Below are 15,178 nucleotides of genomic sequence, written 5' to 3' on the forward strand. Positions count from 1 at the left end.
GCTCCACGTGGGCACCTCACACCTGCTATCTGGCTGTGTCTTTACAGTCACCCATAGGGATGGACAGTGTCAGTATGTTCCCTTACAGACGAGGAGACTCAATCTCAGAGAAGTCAAGTGACTTCCCCTGGGCCACTCAGTCAGCACTGATGAGCCAGGGTTGAGCTGTGCCCACATTAGCAGGAGCCTGGTACATGTGTGCCAGGGGTCCTGGGGAGTCCTTCAGAGAAGCAGGGGCCATGGCAGACAGCCATTGGGTTATCTGCCCTGGCCTGTGGTTGAGGTTGTTCTGTCCTGTTAGCTCTGCCCTGGCTCCAGGGGACACAAGTCCCTCAGGTTGGACCCCATGCCTTGTCCTGGGAGTATACACCTTCTTTAAGCCACAAAAGCAGGAATTCTTGTGGCAATTGGCAATTCTTTGGCAAAGCCATCCCACTTAAGACAATCACAGGCATGGGCTCGGGGGCTCTGACATCCAGCTGCACTGGGGTCGTGCTCTTGGCCCACCTATACACACTTCTTTGGGGACGGGACGCCCCACTCCCACATGCCCAAGAAGTCTGCTGACACAGGCCTTCCTGCTGGGGAGCAGCTGCTCCACCTGGTCCTCCCTAGAGTGGGCTCCTTTCCAGGAGGCCCTGCAGCCCCTGGACCTTGGCCAGCCCAACAGTCGTTTCTTCAAGGATTTTTGCTCTGCTGATGGAACAAGGCAGGCTGCCAGGAGGCCAGCAAGATGCCTGTCCATGGCCATGTGCTCACTGGAATGTCCCAGCAGCATCCCAGCAAGGAAGGGCAGCTTGTCCTTATCACTGTCCCCAGGTGCAGCCTGGGGGGCAGAGGTGAGGCTAGGTCCCTGGACTCTGGGCACCCTTCCTCCCTGCCCAACCTCCACATGCAGCTAGAGCAAACAGATCCCACGACTGGGCCTGTCCGGGGCTTTGCCGAAACTGGCCTTGAGGCCAGGAGAGAAAATCCAAAGTAGCTCAGAACTGGGGAAGAGGCAACAATAGTTGGGAACCAGTCCTCTTTAGGGGCTTTGTGTAGAAAATGGCTTTGATTAAGAATGGGGCCAAACCAAGAAGACACAGCCCAACCCCGGTCACAGGGCCCCCGCCTCCCCGAGCCTCCCCAGCTCCCTGACAGCCATGACCAAGGAAAACATGCAGCTGTGCTGATGCAGTTAAGAAAATGTTATTTTTCAAATGCTGCCAGATCCTGGAGGCTGAGCATGTGACCCAAGAGACAGGGAGCAGGGTGCTGGGCCAGTGCCTGCCACCTGCAGCCACAGCCTGGAACCATGGTTGGGCATTTCCTGGCCAATGGAGGATGGGGGTGGGGACATGGGATGAGTCTCAGTGGCTCAGGGACCATGCCCACCTTTCCCAGCTTGAGGAGGGAGGTGTTTCATAGCCTGGTGTAGAGCTGGGCTCCAGGTGAGTGTCCTCTGCTCAGGGAACTGGGCATGATCTGAAAACTCTGTCCCCCCAGCTGCTCAGGGCCTTCCATCATCCTCTGCCCTCCTGCTGGCCATAGGCCCCCCCGGGCAGGCCTGGAGTGGGTGGAGAATCCCCCAACCCTCAGCTTGTGCTGCCCTCCCTGGAGCAGCTGAAACTCACAGATGGGGATATGGGACAGGGATGGTCCAGCAGCCCTAGGAGGTACCTGCCTGGGCCCCAAAGCACTGCAGACCACCAAGGACTCCCCACTTTACAGTCTGCCCCCATACCCCCACTCTGCCACTACAGCTCTCTGGGACTCAGGGCACCCTCACCTGGCGATACTGGCTTGGGACCCAGGGGGCCTGACCCCCCCCCACCCAATGGCTCTGGGGAAGCTGCCAACAAGGGACTCTTGAGCCTCCTGGTCACTCAACCCCACCTCCACCACTCAGCAGCTAAGGGGACTCTGTGGGTGTTCTGGCCCCTTATCACGGGAGAGCAGCCTTGGCAAAGACTGCAGGGACCAGGTGGGTGGCGGGGCCCTGGTAGGGTTCCAGGGAAGGGAGATGGCCCCAGCGCGGCCCCAGGCAGAAGTATGGACAGCTGGATCCCTGAACTGGCCACAGCGGCGGGCCACCACCCCCACCTCCCCCGCCCCGCCCCAGCCCTTAGCCCTCCCACAGGTGCCTCCAGGCCCTCCCGTAGGTCAGTCTTGTGGCTGTGTGGCCGCGGACTGTGCTGCATGGGCAGTCGGACAGACCGGGTGTCTGGAGGGTACAGGCTGAGGGCTCCGGCGTGTGCCCTCAGGCGGCCCTGCGCTGGGGACGGCAGCCGCGGCCACGTGGATGGCGAGCGCCCAGACACCACCCGCTTCAAGATGAACGACCTGGACTCGGAGGTGCTGCCCTTGCCGCCGCGATACCGCTTACGTGACCTGCTGCTGGGCGACCAGTCCTTCCAGAATGACGACAGGTAGGGGCGGGTTGGGGTCCTGTGGCGGAAGCATGGAGCTGGCCGCGGTGCTGAAGGCTGCGTGCCCTTGGATTTCAGGCTGCTGGGGCACAGAAGTTTGTGATGGGGGTGGGGCAGGGAAAGTGCCCCCTGGGAGGGCACCTGGAGGTTGGCACAGGGTGCCAGGGAGTTTTCCCAAGACCAACGTGGGGGCCTGTCCTCCTTGAGTCTGCTCCCAGCCCCTGAGACCACAGCTTTGCCCAGTTAGGGACCAGTCAGGACAGGGAGCACTCAGGAATGCAGCCCTCAGTGTGGCCAGAGCTGGTGTCCTGCAGACTCCAGCTGCGGTGGTCTATTAATTATTCATTGGGGGAGAGTGTCCTTCAAGCTCATGCCCCAGTCATCTATTCAAAGCGACAATGTCCTCAACCCTCCAATTCTCTTGGGCCTAATAAAGTGAAATGAACGTCTTTGGTAAAGGATGGGCAGAATGAGCCCAGGGGCATAATTTGTCTGCTGAGGGGGCTGGCAGGAAGCTGACAGGAGTGTTGCTTTTCTCTCCGCCTTTTCCCCAAATAGCTGTCCTGGGTAAACACCCAGCACTTGGGCTCTGTCAGCCTCAGGGGAGGCATGTTTATGCCTGAGAAGGATAATGCTCCGGCTGGAGACTGTGGGGCTGAGGATCAGGAGACACTCTTCTTCCAGCGTAGGGGGGACTGGGCTGTCACTGCCCAGCCTTAAACGTGGCTATGAAGCTGAAGTTTCCCACCAGTGCAGTCATGCAGGTCAGCATGTGGTACACGTGGGGCAGAAAATTGTCAGGACGCAACTGAGCCTTCCCAACAGCCCACAGCGGAAGCTACAGCTGAAAAGAGTCCATGTGTGAGCAGGGCCAGTGTGTGGGGCTGTGCACCGTGAAGGGGTGTGGAAAACCAGTCTGCCTGCTAGAAACCGCACGTCGCTCCGCCTCCCTGCAGAGCTGGAGAGATGGAGCCACAGCCCTCCACTTAGAGCAGAGTATGAGTCTCACAGAGGGGCTCTCCAGCCTGATGCGTTCTCATCTCCTTGGATCATGTGCCTGAGAGCGCTCCTGGCTGCCCAGGGCTCGGTCGACCTCCTTACTGGGTGCAGGGGGAGGCAGTATGGTGTACCTGGTAGGGGGGCTCCCCTACCTTCCTGGGACTACCCCTACTCTCCTGAAACCCCTGCTGGGAAGAGCTGGAGGCCTCCGGGGACTGAGCCCGTAGACTTAACATCCTTCCAAGTCAATAGCAGCCCCTCGGCTTGCTCAACTGGGTTGTGATTAATTGTGGAAAACCTCAGCCATGGGAGTGTTCATATAGGGCCTGGGGCCTCCAGGTGACAAGATAAACACCAGTACCTTCAGCCGATGCGATTCAGCAGGGGATGGCAAATGTTCTCACTGTAGCCACCAAATGGCATGGGTGTACCTAGAGAGAACTGTCCCTGGCCCCCTAGGGAGTGGACAGCTAGTGGGGAGTCCAACACCGTGTCTCAGCCTTGCGTATGGTTTTAAAATTGTAGTAAAATATGCAAAACTGAAAATGTACCTTTAGTGACATGTACTACCTTCACAGCATCATGCAAATCACCACTGTCCAATACTGGGTCATTGGTAGCACCTGTTAGGAGTCACACCCACTGCTTCCCTCCCCCAGCCCTAGCAGCCTCCAACCTGCATCCCACTGGGCCCTGGTTTGAGGGGCAAGTCTCTGGCATGGGTGCTGATGGGGTTGGAGGTGGACTGCAGATATGTATGTCCACTGGGGTGTGGGTGCCTGGGTGGCTGCAGGTCCTCCCAAGGAGAGACCCTCGTGGCTCCAGGGTGTCTGTGCCCCCTCATGGGAATGAAGCGTGCTGTGACCTTCTCTTGGAGCTGGGGAGGGCACAGAGCATTGAGGCTGTGTGGTTGCCATGCCTGTGGTGGGGTTCTGGTGTTCAGCACTGGTGTCTACAGGCCTGGGGGAAGAAGGGACTCTGCCCAGTAGCAGGCTGTTTGGAAAAAGTCCCTCCACTTCTAACCCTAACATGGGGACAGCCTGGGGAGGTGACAGGTCCCAGAACATTCAGAGAGCACAAAGGTGGGGTGGGGTGGCCAGGTTCCTGATGACTCTGTCCTGTGCTCTGTGGAAGCTGGAGGAGCCCCCACGAGGCACCTACTGGATGTTCAGAGTATTGGGGCCAGTAGTCTTCTAGGGGTCACAAGAGTGGGTGAGATAGGGGCTGGCCAGGCTCCTTGCCATGTTCCGTTGTTGGGCCCAGCTTCGTGTGGGCATCGGCCCTGGTCGCACTGTGGGCCTTCCCTATGGGGTGTAGGAAGGGGTGCCTGGAGTTCTGGGACCCCCAGGACTCCTCCCCAGGGATGACTAGGACTAGGTCTCACCAGCTGCTGGAGGTCTCTCCCCTACTCACTGCCAGCCATCTCAGGCAAAGGTGGGCAGGGAGTCCCTGCTGGAAGACTTTCTTTTTTCTCAAACCTTCTTTGCCCCAAGGTGGCTGCCTTGGCACCTGTAGCAGGGCAGATGAGTCTGACCTTGCCCCCTTGTGCCTCAAGGCTCCCTGAAGGAGGTAGAACAGTGGGCCAGGAGGTGAGCTGGCCAGACCCGCCTGCATGCCAGCAGGCCTGAAGGAATGGGGTAGGGGGTACAGGGATGGGCAATGGCCCAGATGGAGGAGTCCAAGCCCACACGACACCCCCTAGTACCAGGGTGGTGGTCTTTGCCAAGGTGACATCTGAGGTCTGGGCAAGGGGGGAGCCAGAGTCAGTCTCCCTTTGCCCCAGGGCAGGGGGCTCGGGGGTGGCATGGAGCCAGCACAGAGTGGGGCTCAGCCTGGGGCTGGCTCTCCCATGCTCACTCCAACCCCTCCCTGCTCCTGCCTCAGGCTGGCTCTGTGGGGGAGTGGGGGCTGCTCCCCTCCTCCTGCAGGCCGTGGGTGGCAGGCTGTGAGCAGGCGGGCAGGCTGTGGGCTCCGTGTTCTTCAGGGGAGGAGAGCCACTTGCAATGAGTCACTGTGGCCTCAATGCCCATGGCCTTGGGGGAGGGAATTGTTCAGCAGCCCACATGGGCCAAGGAGGCTGCACAATGGCCAGGCAACTCCCAGAGAGGAAGAAGCTGGTGAGTCAGCCTGCCCAGTGGGGAGTGGGCAGAGCGGTCTGCTCGCTGCTCCAGGGATCACTGAGGACCCAGTGAACCCTCACCACTACCTGACAGGCCATGTCCTGGGGCTCAGGGAGCAGCACTCAGCTGAAGTCAATCTGGGCGGGGGCTATGGGCCCCTTGGCTGTCCTAAGACATAGTGCTGCCCCACTGTTCAGAGCCCAAGGAGCAGCTTCAGGAGGCACTGCCCCTTCCTCTCCAGAACTACCTCCAGGGTGTCCTAGAAACCCAAGCAACAGTCCTGGCCCTGGGGTACACAGACTGGGGGTTAGCAGCCTGAGGGGCAGCAGGGCAGGGGTGCCTAAGGGTTTTGTGTTGGGGTCTGGGTGCCTCTGCTGCCTGCCAGTCTGGAAGTGCAGTGTCAACCTTTCCCGCCCCAGAATCAGGGAGACACTGTGTGGCTTTGGGCAGGGGACACTGGGGCTGCCACTAAACAAGATCATCTTCCTAAAGGGGTAGAATCACCCTAGTGGGTTCCAGGGAAGGCCTGGTCACAGAAGCCACATTGAGGTCACCCCACACTCCCAGGCTCTGAGGGCAGGTGCCAAGATGCCTCTGCCTGCCTGGTCCCTCATGCAGGGGTCCAAGGAGCTGAAGCTGCCCAGGGCCAGAGCACCATCAGCCCCTCTGACAGCAGAGAGTGGAGACAGCCAGGAAGTGGGAAGACATGGGGACCATGTCACCAGGGACACAGAGGCAGCAGTCCTGGCCTGAGGACTGACTCCTGCTAGGCCTGTGGGTGATGACCAGCCCCTAGATCTGCTGGACCATGTAGCCCCTGGGGATAGGCCAAGCTCTTCCCCTGGGGTGGAGCCCCCAGGCCTCCTGTAGCAGCAGTTGTAGGAACAGCCCCGCCCATAGCACACTCCCCTGTGGGCCTTAGGGACCAGGCCATTCTGGAGCCAGAGCTGGGAGTGGTTGAGTGAGGCGCCAAGAAAGATCCCTCTTATAGGGTGCGGCACCAGGACTGCCTGTTAAGTGCCCTCTCCACCTTCCATTTGCTCCCCCATCAGCCCCAGGAGAGCAGGGTTGAGGGCTGCCTCCCGTCCAGTGTCTCTGCTCTGCACCCTCATCCCATCCCCACCCTGCCTGCCGAGGACCTGCCCAGGCTACTGAAGGGTCTCAGCACCTTTGCAGCTTTGGGAGGGGTCTGGGGGCTCTGTCAGCTGTCCTCTGGGGTGCTCTGGGGTAGACCGGGCTGCACCTGCTCCACCCTGCTCCTGCCAGAGGAACTCCATCCCTACCATAGAGGTGCAGGCTTTGAACCAAGAGAGGATTAGGTGGGAGGGAGGGTGTGGCCCATCCTGGCCTGGGGTGAGTGTGGGACTTGGGGACACAGCCCAGAATCCAGGGGATGGTGGTGGTGTAAGAGGCAGTGGAAGTTTGCGAATGGAACAAGGAACCACAGGGTGTCAGGGGCTGAGACAGGGACAACAGTGGGTCAGGGTTAGGCTGGAGCTGCCAGGCCAGCTGAGCTGCACCTGTGCCATGAGTGGGTTTCCTGAGCACTGAGGGAAGCTGGATGGGTACCATAAGAGCAGAGGATGGCCCTGGGGCGCAGTGGAGCCTCCACCCTGTGCCAGCCAGGCCCTGAAGCAGGCTGCCTCCGGGTCGAGTACCCGCCAGTGCCACCCAGGGCCATCCTGCCCAGAGCTGCTGAGGTCAGGGAAACGCACCTGTGAAGCCTCCCAGAGCTTCTATTTAAAACTCTGCCTGGGATGTGCTGTTGCCTGCAGGGTGACTGACGGGCAGGGCTGGTGGCTGTGCCAGGGCACCCGCATCGAGGTAAGGCCAGGGGGACCTAGAGCTGAGAGTTGCCCAGGCTGGAGCCTGTCTGGTATGAACCTTCACTGGCCAAAGAGATAGCCTTGGCCAGGCAGGGTGGGGGACAAGATTGGAGTCCCCCTGGGAAGGCTGTCCCTGTTTTTCCTGGGCCCCCTTGTCTTGCTGCTGTGTGCTTGGGTCAGGCCTGGCTTATGGATGGCATCCCAAAGCTCCAGCCATCCAGTGTTTCTGAGTGTCCCAAGTGAGAAATACCCATGTGCTCTTCCCAGCCACTTCCGGGCCTGGGGCTGGCTTGTCTATATCACCCCTACTCTTGGGGCAGTGGAGGGGAGGGGACGAGCGGTGACCCCTCGTCGTGAAGGCTGGGTCTCTTTTTTTGTTTGCTTGTTTGAAGACAGAGTCTCACTTTGTTACCCTCGATAGAGTCACAATGCTGGGCTATTTTTAGAAAAAGGGTCTCACTCTTGCTCAAGCTGGTCTCCAACTCCTGAGCTCAGGTGATCTACCACCTTAGCTTCCCAGAGGGCTGGGATTATAGGCATGAGCCACCGGGCCAGCCTGAGGTTGGGTTCCTGAGGACAGGCCATACCTCTCACCTGAGTCCTTCCCCCAGGTGTGGGTTCAGGGGCTTGGGGTGCCCCACAGCCCTGGGAGGCTGGCAGTAGGGACAGAAGGGTATGGCTGCCCAGGGTCCATGCACCCGCATGTGTGAGCATGCCAGGGGCTATGACCGTGAGGCCTGTGGCCCTGAGGAGCATCATAGATGCCCCTGAACTTGTGTCCTGCCTGGTGGGCAGGGCCTGCCTTAGCCTTTGGGACCAAGTGTTAACCATCAATGAGCCCCTGCTTCTGTGATCTTCTGGGAAAAGAGCTCTAGCTTCTCCTTGCCCACCTCCGGGGATACTGGGAGGACCCTGGGAGAGTGAATCTGATGTCCCCAGGGCCTGTGGCCCCCTCTCACCCCAAGGCTGGCACAGCGTGGCACATGACTTCACCTCCTGAGCTCACATCCTGGGGACTTGTGTGTGGGACTCTACAGTAAACTCCTGGTTTAGAGCAAGACAGAAAGCAGATGTCTGGGGGTGGGGGGGTGTCCGTGGGCATCACTGTGTCACAGAAACCTCCATCCTTGTGGGTTCCCCAGCTGTAATTTCCAGCGTGCTTCCTACAAGGTACATTGCCTATCTTTGCCACCTTGTCCGCTTGAAGTGGAAATGGGAGGTGACACCCAGGCCAGGTCGCTTCAATGTGGCTTCATTTATCCCAGGTCTGGAAGGTGCCGCAGGTGTGGTTCTGGGATGGCAGAGAGGACATGCCAACCCCATCATGAGGATCCCCCCAGGGTCCTTCCTCCTAACGCCAGCCTACTGGGCTTAGGGCTTCAGCACAGGAACTTGGGGGACAAAATTCAGTCAGCAGCAAGCTTGGGGGAAGGAGAACTATGAAATAGAAACTGTGGTCCCTGCCCCCACAGCACTGACCATGCTGACCGTAGGCCCCTGTGTCAGTGAGGCCACACTGCCAGTGACACCCAGCACTCGGTGTGGGGCACTGGGGATGCCAGCTAGCCACATAGATGAAGACAGAACCTCCAGCTGGAGTCTGGGGTGCACAGGGTCCTAAGGGGACCCCTGACTTGCAGGGGTGTTCCAGAAGGTCTAGGGCCCTGGAAACTGCCCGTCCCAAGATCAATCAAAGTTTGTCACTGACTGGGATTCTCTCAGTCCATTACCAGCTCCACTACTTCCAGTGCCCTCAAACCAGACAAACCTTGGGTGGTTCTGCCCTGCACCCTCAAGGCCTACCAGGGCTGGGGTTTGGATGCCCCAGGCCCAGGCCCAGGTCCAGCACAGGCTACAGCTGCCTGTGTCCTCCTTCTCACACCATCCTCCTCCCTCCAGCTGAGCCCTGAGTTCAGTGCCCCATTCCCACCCTGGCATCCTCTCCAGATGGTATGGTGGGCTGGGGAGGCCTGGATACCCCCAGGCCTGGATACCTGCCTCTTCCTCCAGGGGTGTCCACCTGGGCACCAGGAAGCTCCACTCCTCCAGACTCCTGTTTTCTGTTTTTACATCTTGTTCACTTTGGACACCTGAGTGAGAGGTGACTATGGGGGTTCTCTAGGAAAGGCTTGAGAACATGGGGACAGCTGGTGCTCATTACCAGTACCACTGAGGACACCAGTCTCACAGCCCACTGGGCACTTTTCACCCTGCAGTGAGGCTGGGGTTATCATGTGTGGCCACCTTTACAGTGGTGGGCAATCATGGCCAGGAAGAGACAGTGGGTCTTGTGTACACTCCAAGGTCAGTCCTGCGCCTCTGTCCCTCCCCCTGTGAAGGAGTGCATGGGGACCACACCAAGGACACAGGTCCAGCCTCCACACAGGTGTGCTTGCTGCAGGTCAATTGCCTGTTCCACACCTGTGTGCTTGTCCAGTCCTGGCCTGCTGGGTGGCATGTGGTCCTTGGGCCTCCAGAACAGGTCCTGTTGAGTGTGGCCCCCACCATTGTCAAAATGGGCATTACACCCATGACTGTTAGAAGAAATGGTGTTAGGGGTTGAATTGTGACCCCCAAGTTTATATACTGCAGCCCTAACCCACAGCTTAGACTGTGACTGCACCAGCAACAGGGTTGCTACAGAGCTAGTTAGGGTCAAATGAGGTCAGGAGGGTGGGCCCGAGTCCATATGACTGGTGTCCCTGTACCAAGGGGAAATTGGAGGCAGATGTGCACAGGGATATTTGCTGACCAGTTGACATTGAGTTAATGAAAAAGAGATTATCTGAGTGGGCAGTACCTAGTCGCATGAGCCCTTTGAAAGCAGAATCTTCTTTGGCTGGTGGTCAGAAGAGGTGTGCTGGGGCATCAGGGGAATGTGACCCTCCCTTGCTGGCATTAAAGATGGGGCCCTGTACCAAGGAATGAGGGGCCCTGGGGAGCTGAGAGCCACCCCTGCTGGCACCCTCAGGAGCAAGGTGAGGCTCAGTCCTTCAACCTCAGGGACAGGAGTCTGCCATGGCTAAGGGAGCGGGAGCCTAGCTCTGCCCACATTTTGGCCTAAGCCTTAGGAGACCCTGAGCTAGGCTGTGCCTGGACATCTGACCAGTGGAAGTCCAGGAATGATAAATAGTGCTGCTTTAAGCTCTGGGGCTGGTGGTGGTTTGTGGTGGGTGTAGGTAGTCCTGCAAACGCTCCACTATCTGCACCTGTCCGGTGGCCTCTGGGGGCTCAGCTTGCTCCTTCTACCCCGGAGGCAGGGTCTGTAGGCCTGCTGGGCGGAGCCTGCTCTATTCAGGTGAGGGAATGTAGCAGGTGCCATTGGGTCTGTGCAATGGACCTCGAGTAGCAACAGCAGCTAACCCCTCCAATGGGTGGTTTCACTGCCCACTTGTTACCTCAAGGTGACCTGCCACTTTACAGACACCTATGCCCTTCCACTGCACAGCTGAGGACCTTGACCCTCCCTGGAGGGCCCACCTGAGCCCACACCACCACCCACTTGGATGTGACCCCCCTTTGCTCTGTTTCTTCTTCCACCAGCACCAGCAGCCTGCTTCCCATTCCCCACCAATGGGAGCTAGTTGTGTACCCCAACATGTAACCTCTACTGGGGGCACCCTCAGCCCTTCCTCTGTAATGACTGGGTTCTCAGGTGAGGTGCTGTGGAGAAGCAGCCTGGATTCCTTTGACCCATGGACTTAACTAGATTTACCATGTGTTGAGGGGCTCAATAATGCCCCCTAAAAGATGTCCATGCCCTAATCTAAACTTGTGACTATGTGGCCACCCCTGGCAACTTCACACTTTAGAGCAAGAGATGGGAAAATATCCTGGATTACCTGGGTTGGCCCAAGGTCAACCCAGGGGTCCTTGTGAGGGCCTGCATCCAAGTTAGAGCAGGAGACAGAAGAAGCCCACATCAAAGAACGTACCGGCCACTAAAAGCTGGAAAAGGCACAGGAACCAGCTCTCCCTGGAGCCTGCCAACACTGGGGTTTTAGGTTTCTGACCTCTAGAACCATTTGATGACAAGCATGTGTTCTAAGCTGCTGAATTCCTGGTCACTTGTTACAGCAGTGTAAGAAACCCACACACCTCCTTTGAAAATTCACCCCCTATGGCACTGCTGTCCCCACCTGGGCTAGGGGGAGCTCTCCAAGCTGGCTCTGCACACCCTGGGACATGGCCCTGTTCCTCTTGGCAACCCCCTTGTTCTCTAAGAATATGAGACTTTCCACTCTTTCATACCTTCTCTGCCCCAGAGCCATTCACTCTTCAAGGACTGTCCTTTCTGTGGGGATACTATTCGAATCACAGCTGGTTTGGAGCATCTTTATTTGGGATTACAGCACCCCCACACACCTCCATGCTTGCTAGTTATAGTATTTTTACTCCACCCATACGTTTAAAATCGTTACCTCCTGTTCTTCACCTACTTTGCATAATTATCTAATACTTGTTCCACGTGCACTGAAGGGGCGTCCCACTGACTGCCCATCCTCTCATGGTAACTCCTGTCCCTGGAGATCTTAGCTTGATATTTCTTTCAGGGGGTACATTTTGCATTTGAGGCAATGGTGGCTGTTTCCCCCTAAAACGACATCTGTGCTGTGCCACATTCCTTCATGCTTCTTCTCATTTGAGAGTTTCCCCCTATGTCTGTAGCCTTGAGTGATACCTTGGCTGGGTATCATAGTCCTGTCTGTAGTCTTGAGTGACATTTTGGCTGGGTATAATAGTCCTAGATCTCACTCTTTTCCTTTAAGAAGTTGATCAGCATGGGTCGCTCATCCTCTGGTGCTTAGTTCACTGCAGACTTCTGAAGCCAGCTCACCTTGCCCCTTACAGGTGATTTGCTTCTCCTGCCTTCTGTGCCCAAAGAACTCTCCCTTCCCCCTTGAAGGTCAGTAGAGCAGGACCAGCATCTGGGTGCTTATTTTCTGGAGTTCTTTGCTGTTCAATCTCTAAATACCTTCTGGATGTATTTTAAGTGCTCAAACAATTTGGGGTCTCCACCGGGGGCAGGAACCACTCTTGGTAAAGTGTCCTCCATCCTCTCTCCTAGCCCCGAGTGTGTCTGCCTTTGCTGGGCTGGTCAGAGCTGGTCATCTACTTGGTCATTTGCTTCAGAGCTATGTCATCATAGCTTCTCAGTGGTTTGATCTCACTTGGTAGTAACTATTAGGGTACTTGGGCTCTTGGCTGCTTTCTGGAGCTCAGTCTGAGGCAGTGTGTATACCTCCTCCCCTGGGAGGGCTCCCTTCATATGATCTTGTCCTCATCAAGTTTACCTGGTGCCTGCAGCCCTCTGGGAAATTTCCTTTGGTTTTGGGGTTTTGCTTTATTGTTGACAGGTTCTTTGTTTAAATCCATTCTCTTCCTCTCTGTTCTTTCCCCACTCTCTACCTCCCACTCATTCTTCCCTCCCTCCTTCCTTCTTTTCTTTAAATTTATTTACTCTCTTGGGCACACTACACATAACATAAATTTACCATCTTCACCACTTCTGAGTGCACATCTCAGTGTCATCAATGATATTCACATTGTGTAGTCGTTGCCACCGTACATCCACAGAATTGTCCATCTTCCCAGCCTGCTTCTCTGTCCCCAGGAAGCACTGACCTCCTGACCCCCTCCCTAGCCCTTGCACCCACCTTTCTACCTCCTGTCTGTGGATCTGGCTATTCTGGGTGTTAGTGGAATCCCACAAATTTGCCTTTGTGTGGCTGGCTCATAGCACGGAGTCGCCAGGCTCATGTGTGTGTGGCATGTGTTAGGGTTTTTGTCCCCCGTGAGGCTGGGTGGTGCTCCACAGCACAGATGGATCACCATGTGGTTACCTGCCATCCTTCAAGGGGCACTGGGTGCTCCAGCCTGTGTGCAAAGCCCCTGCCTGCAACCTGGGTGGGGTTGGGCAAGTGTCACAGGCCCTGGATCTGCCCTGTCCACTGACGTCCCATGGGAAATCCTCACCACCAGGCTGGAGCATCCAGAGCTCCATGTCCCTCTACTCCCCAGGGACAGCCAAGAGGTCTTGCCCTGTACAAGGTTCAGTGCCCCCAAATGGTGAAGGTCAGAATGTTTTTCTGTTGCATCCCCCAATGGGGGCTGTGGGATGTCCAGGACCCCATGGACATTTTGGTTTGGCCTCAAGGGGTAGAAGCAGGGTGAAGAGCAGACCACCTGCACCTCTCACTATGACTCATCTGAACACCCAGGGGGACCCCAATGCCCCTACCCTCCTTCCTGGCTGCTGGGTTAGTCACATGGGCTATGACATGGGTTCAGCCCCCACACTTGCCCTTGAACCCAGTGCACACCTAGAGATGTCACATGGGTCCCACTCCTATAGATGTCACACCTCCCCCATTCCTGTGGAACTCACACCTGCCCCCACTACTATGGGCGTCACACCTCCCCTATTGCTGCAGGTGTCGTGCCTCCCCCACTCCTGCAGGTGTCATGCTTGCCCCCATTGCTGTGGGGATCACACCTGTCCCCACGCCTGTGGGCATCACACCTGTCCCCACTCCTGCAGCATCACGAACCTGTCCCCACTCCTGCAGCATCACACCTGTCCCCACTCCTGTGGGTGCCACGCCTGTCACCAATCCTCCCCACTCCTGCAGATGTCACACTGCCCATCCCTCTGGGCTGGCCTTAGACTATACCATTCCTCTGAGGTGACCCAGCCCACTCAGGGCTTCAGGTCCCCCTGTCAAACTAGGGACCCAGACAGACACTCTCCAGTCCAACAGCCCCTCAGAGTGCCAGGTGTGAGTGCTCACCCACCTTCAAGATGTGGTCTTGCCATCACTCTGGAAATGTCCAAAATGGAATTTGTCATCTGCCTGCCTGCTGGTCATTCTGCCCATCTGGGGTGTCACCACCCTCCATTTCCTCTGAGAGGTGAGGCTCCTACCCGAGCTGGTCCTTCAGGAGGCCTGGCCTCACCCACCTTGAAAGCACACTGGGGTTGCACTTGGTCCTGCCATCCTCCCCATGGGTCTGCCCACACCATAAAGCTGTGTCTCATATAAGGGCCATGTTAATTTTCCTTGGACTTCCAGGGTAGCCCCCAACCTTGTAGGGTAGGGCCTGAAGCTATCCAAGCCCTGTAGAGCAGGAAGTACTAGAAGCAGCAGGCCCATGTTGCTCTGGGAACCCTGAGCCTGGGCCTAGGCCCTGCCCTGCTTCCTCAGCTTGATCTGGCCTGACAGCCTCCTGCCCTCAGTGAGCAGAGCTTCCAGGCAGCTGGACCCCCTGCCTGTAAAGTGAGAGAGTCACCTGGAGCTCTGCGCAGGGAAGGGACTGGGCTGGAAAAGCCACATCATGTGGCCATAGAGAGCTGGGTCTGGGTCAGCCAGTCCTGCATTCAAGACCTGGCTCTGTTCTCTCCTATGTTAGCCCCTGAGAAGCCCCCCAGCACCTCAGTTCCTCACTTTGCAATGTGGACAGAGTTCAGTCCTGCCTGCTCAGGCTGCTCTTAAGTTAGCAAGATGAGCCCTGAGCAGACCATGGTGGGGCATTGGGTGCAGACCAGAGCCCCACACACACAGTGGGACCTGGCATCCAGGGCCCAGCCTGGCATTCAGGCACCCGGTGGGCTGTGCCCTGACAGCTTCAGGGCTAGCCAGGGGTTCTGAGGTCCCTGAGTGCCTGGACAAGGGAGAACAGCTGGACCCAGAAGTCCTACCTGGCCGGGAGGACGGGGCTGAGGGCTGCAGGTGGGCTTGGCTCTGAGCATGTCCCCAGAACAACCAGGAGGGGATGGCTGGCCCCTCTGCAGTCTGCTGCTCCTTCCTGGCTCCGCCCCTCC

General features: G+C 57.6%; 1 protein-coding gene across 1 annotated transcript in view; it reads left to right on the top strand.

The window, feature by feature from the left end:
* Positions 1–15,178, top strand: part of KCNT1 (potassium sodium-activated channel subfamily T member 1) — a 70,408-nt gene that overhangs the window by 11,058 nt on the left and 44,172 nt on the right. The window contains exon 2 of the mRNA XM_003794833.2: positions 2,247–2,411. Within this exon, the coding sequence (XP_003794881.1) occupies positions 2,317–2,411 (95 nt within the window). The 5' untranslated portion in view covers positions 2,247–2,316. The remainder of the gene's footprint in view (positions 1–2,246; positions 2,412–15,178) is intronic.

The sequence above is a fragment of the Otolemur garnettii genome, unplaced genomic scaffold (assembly GCF_000181295.1).
Source record: "Otolemur garnettii isolate 467f Iridium unplaced genomic scaffold, OtoGar3 scaffold00087, whole genome shotgun sequence".
Lineage (NCBI taxonomy): Eukaryota > Metazoa > Chordata > Mammalia > Primates > Galagidae > Otolemur > Otolemur garnettii.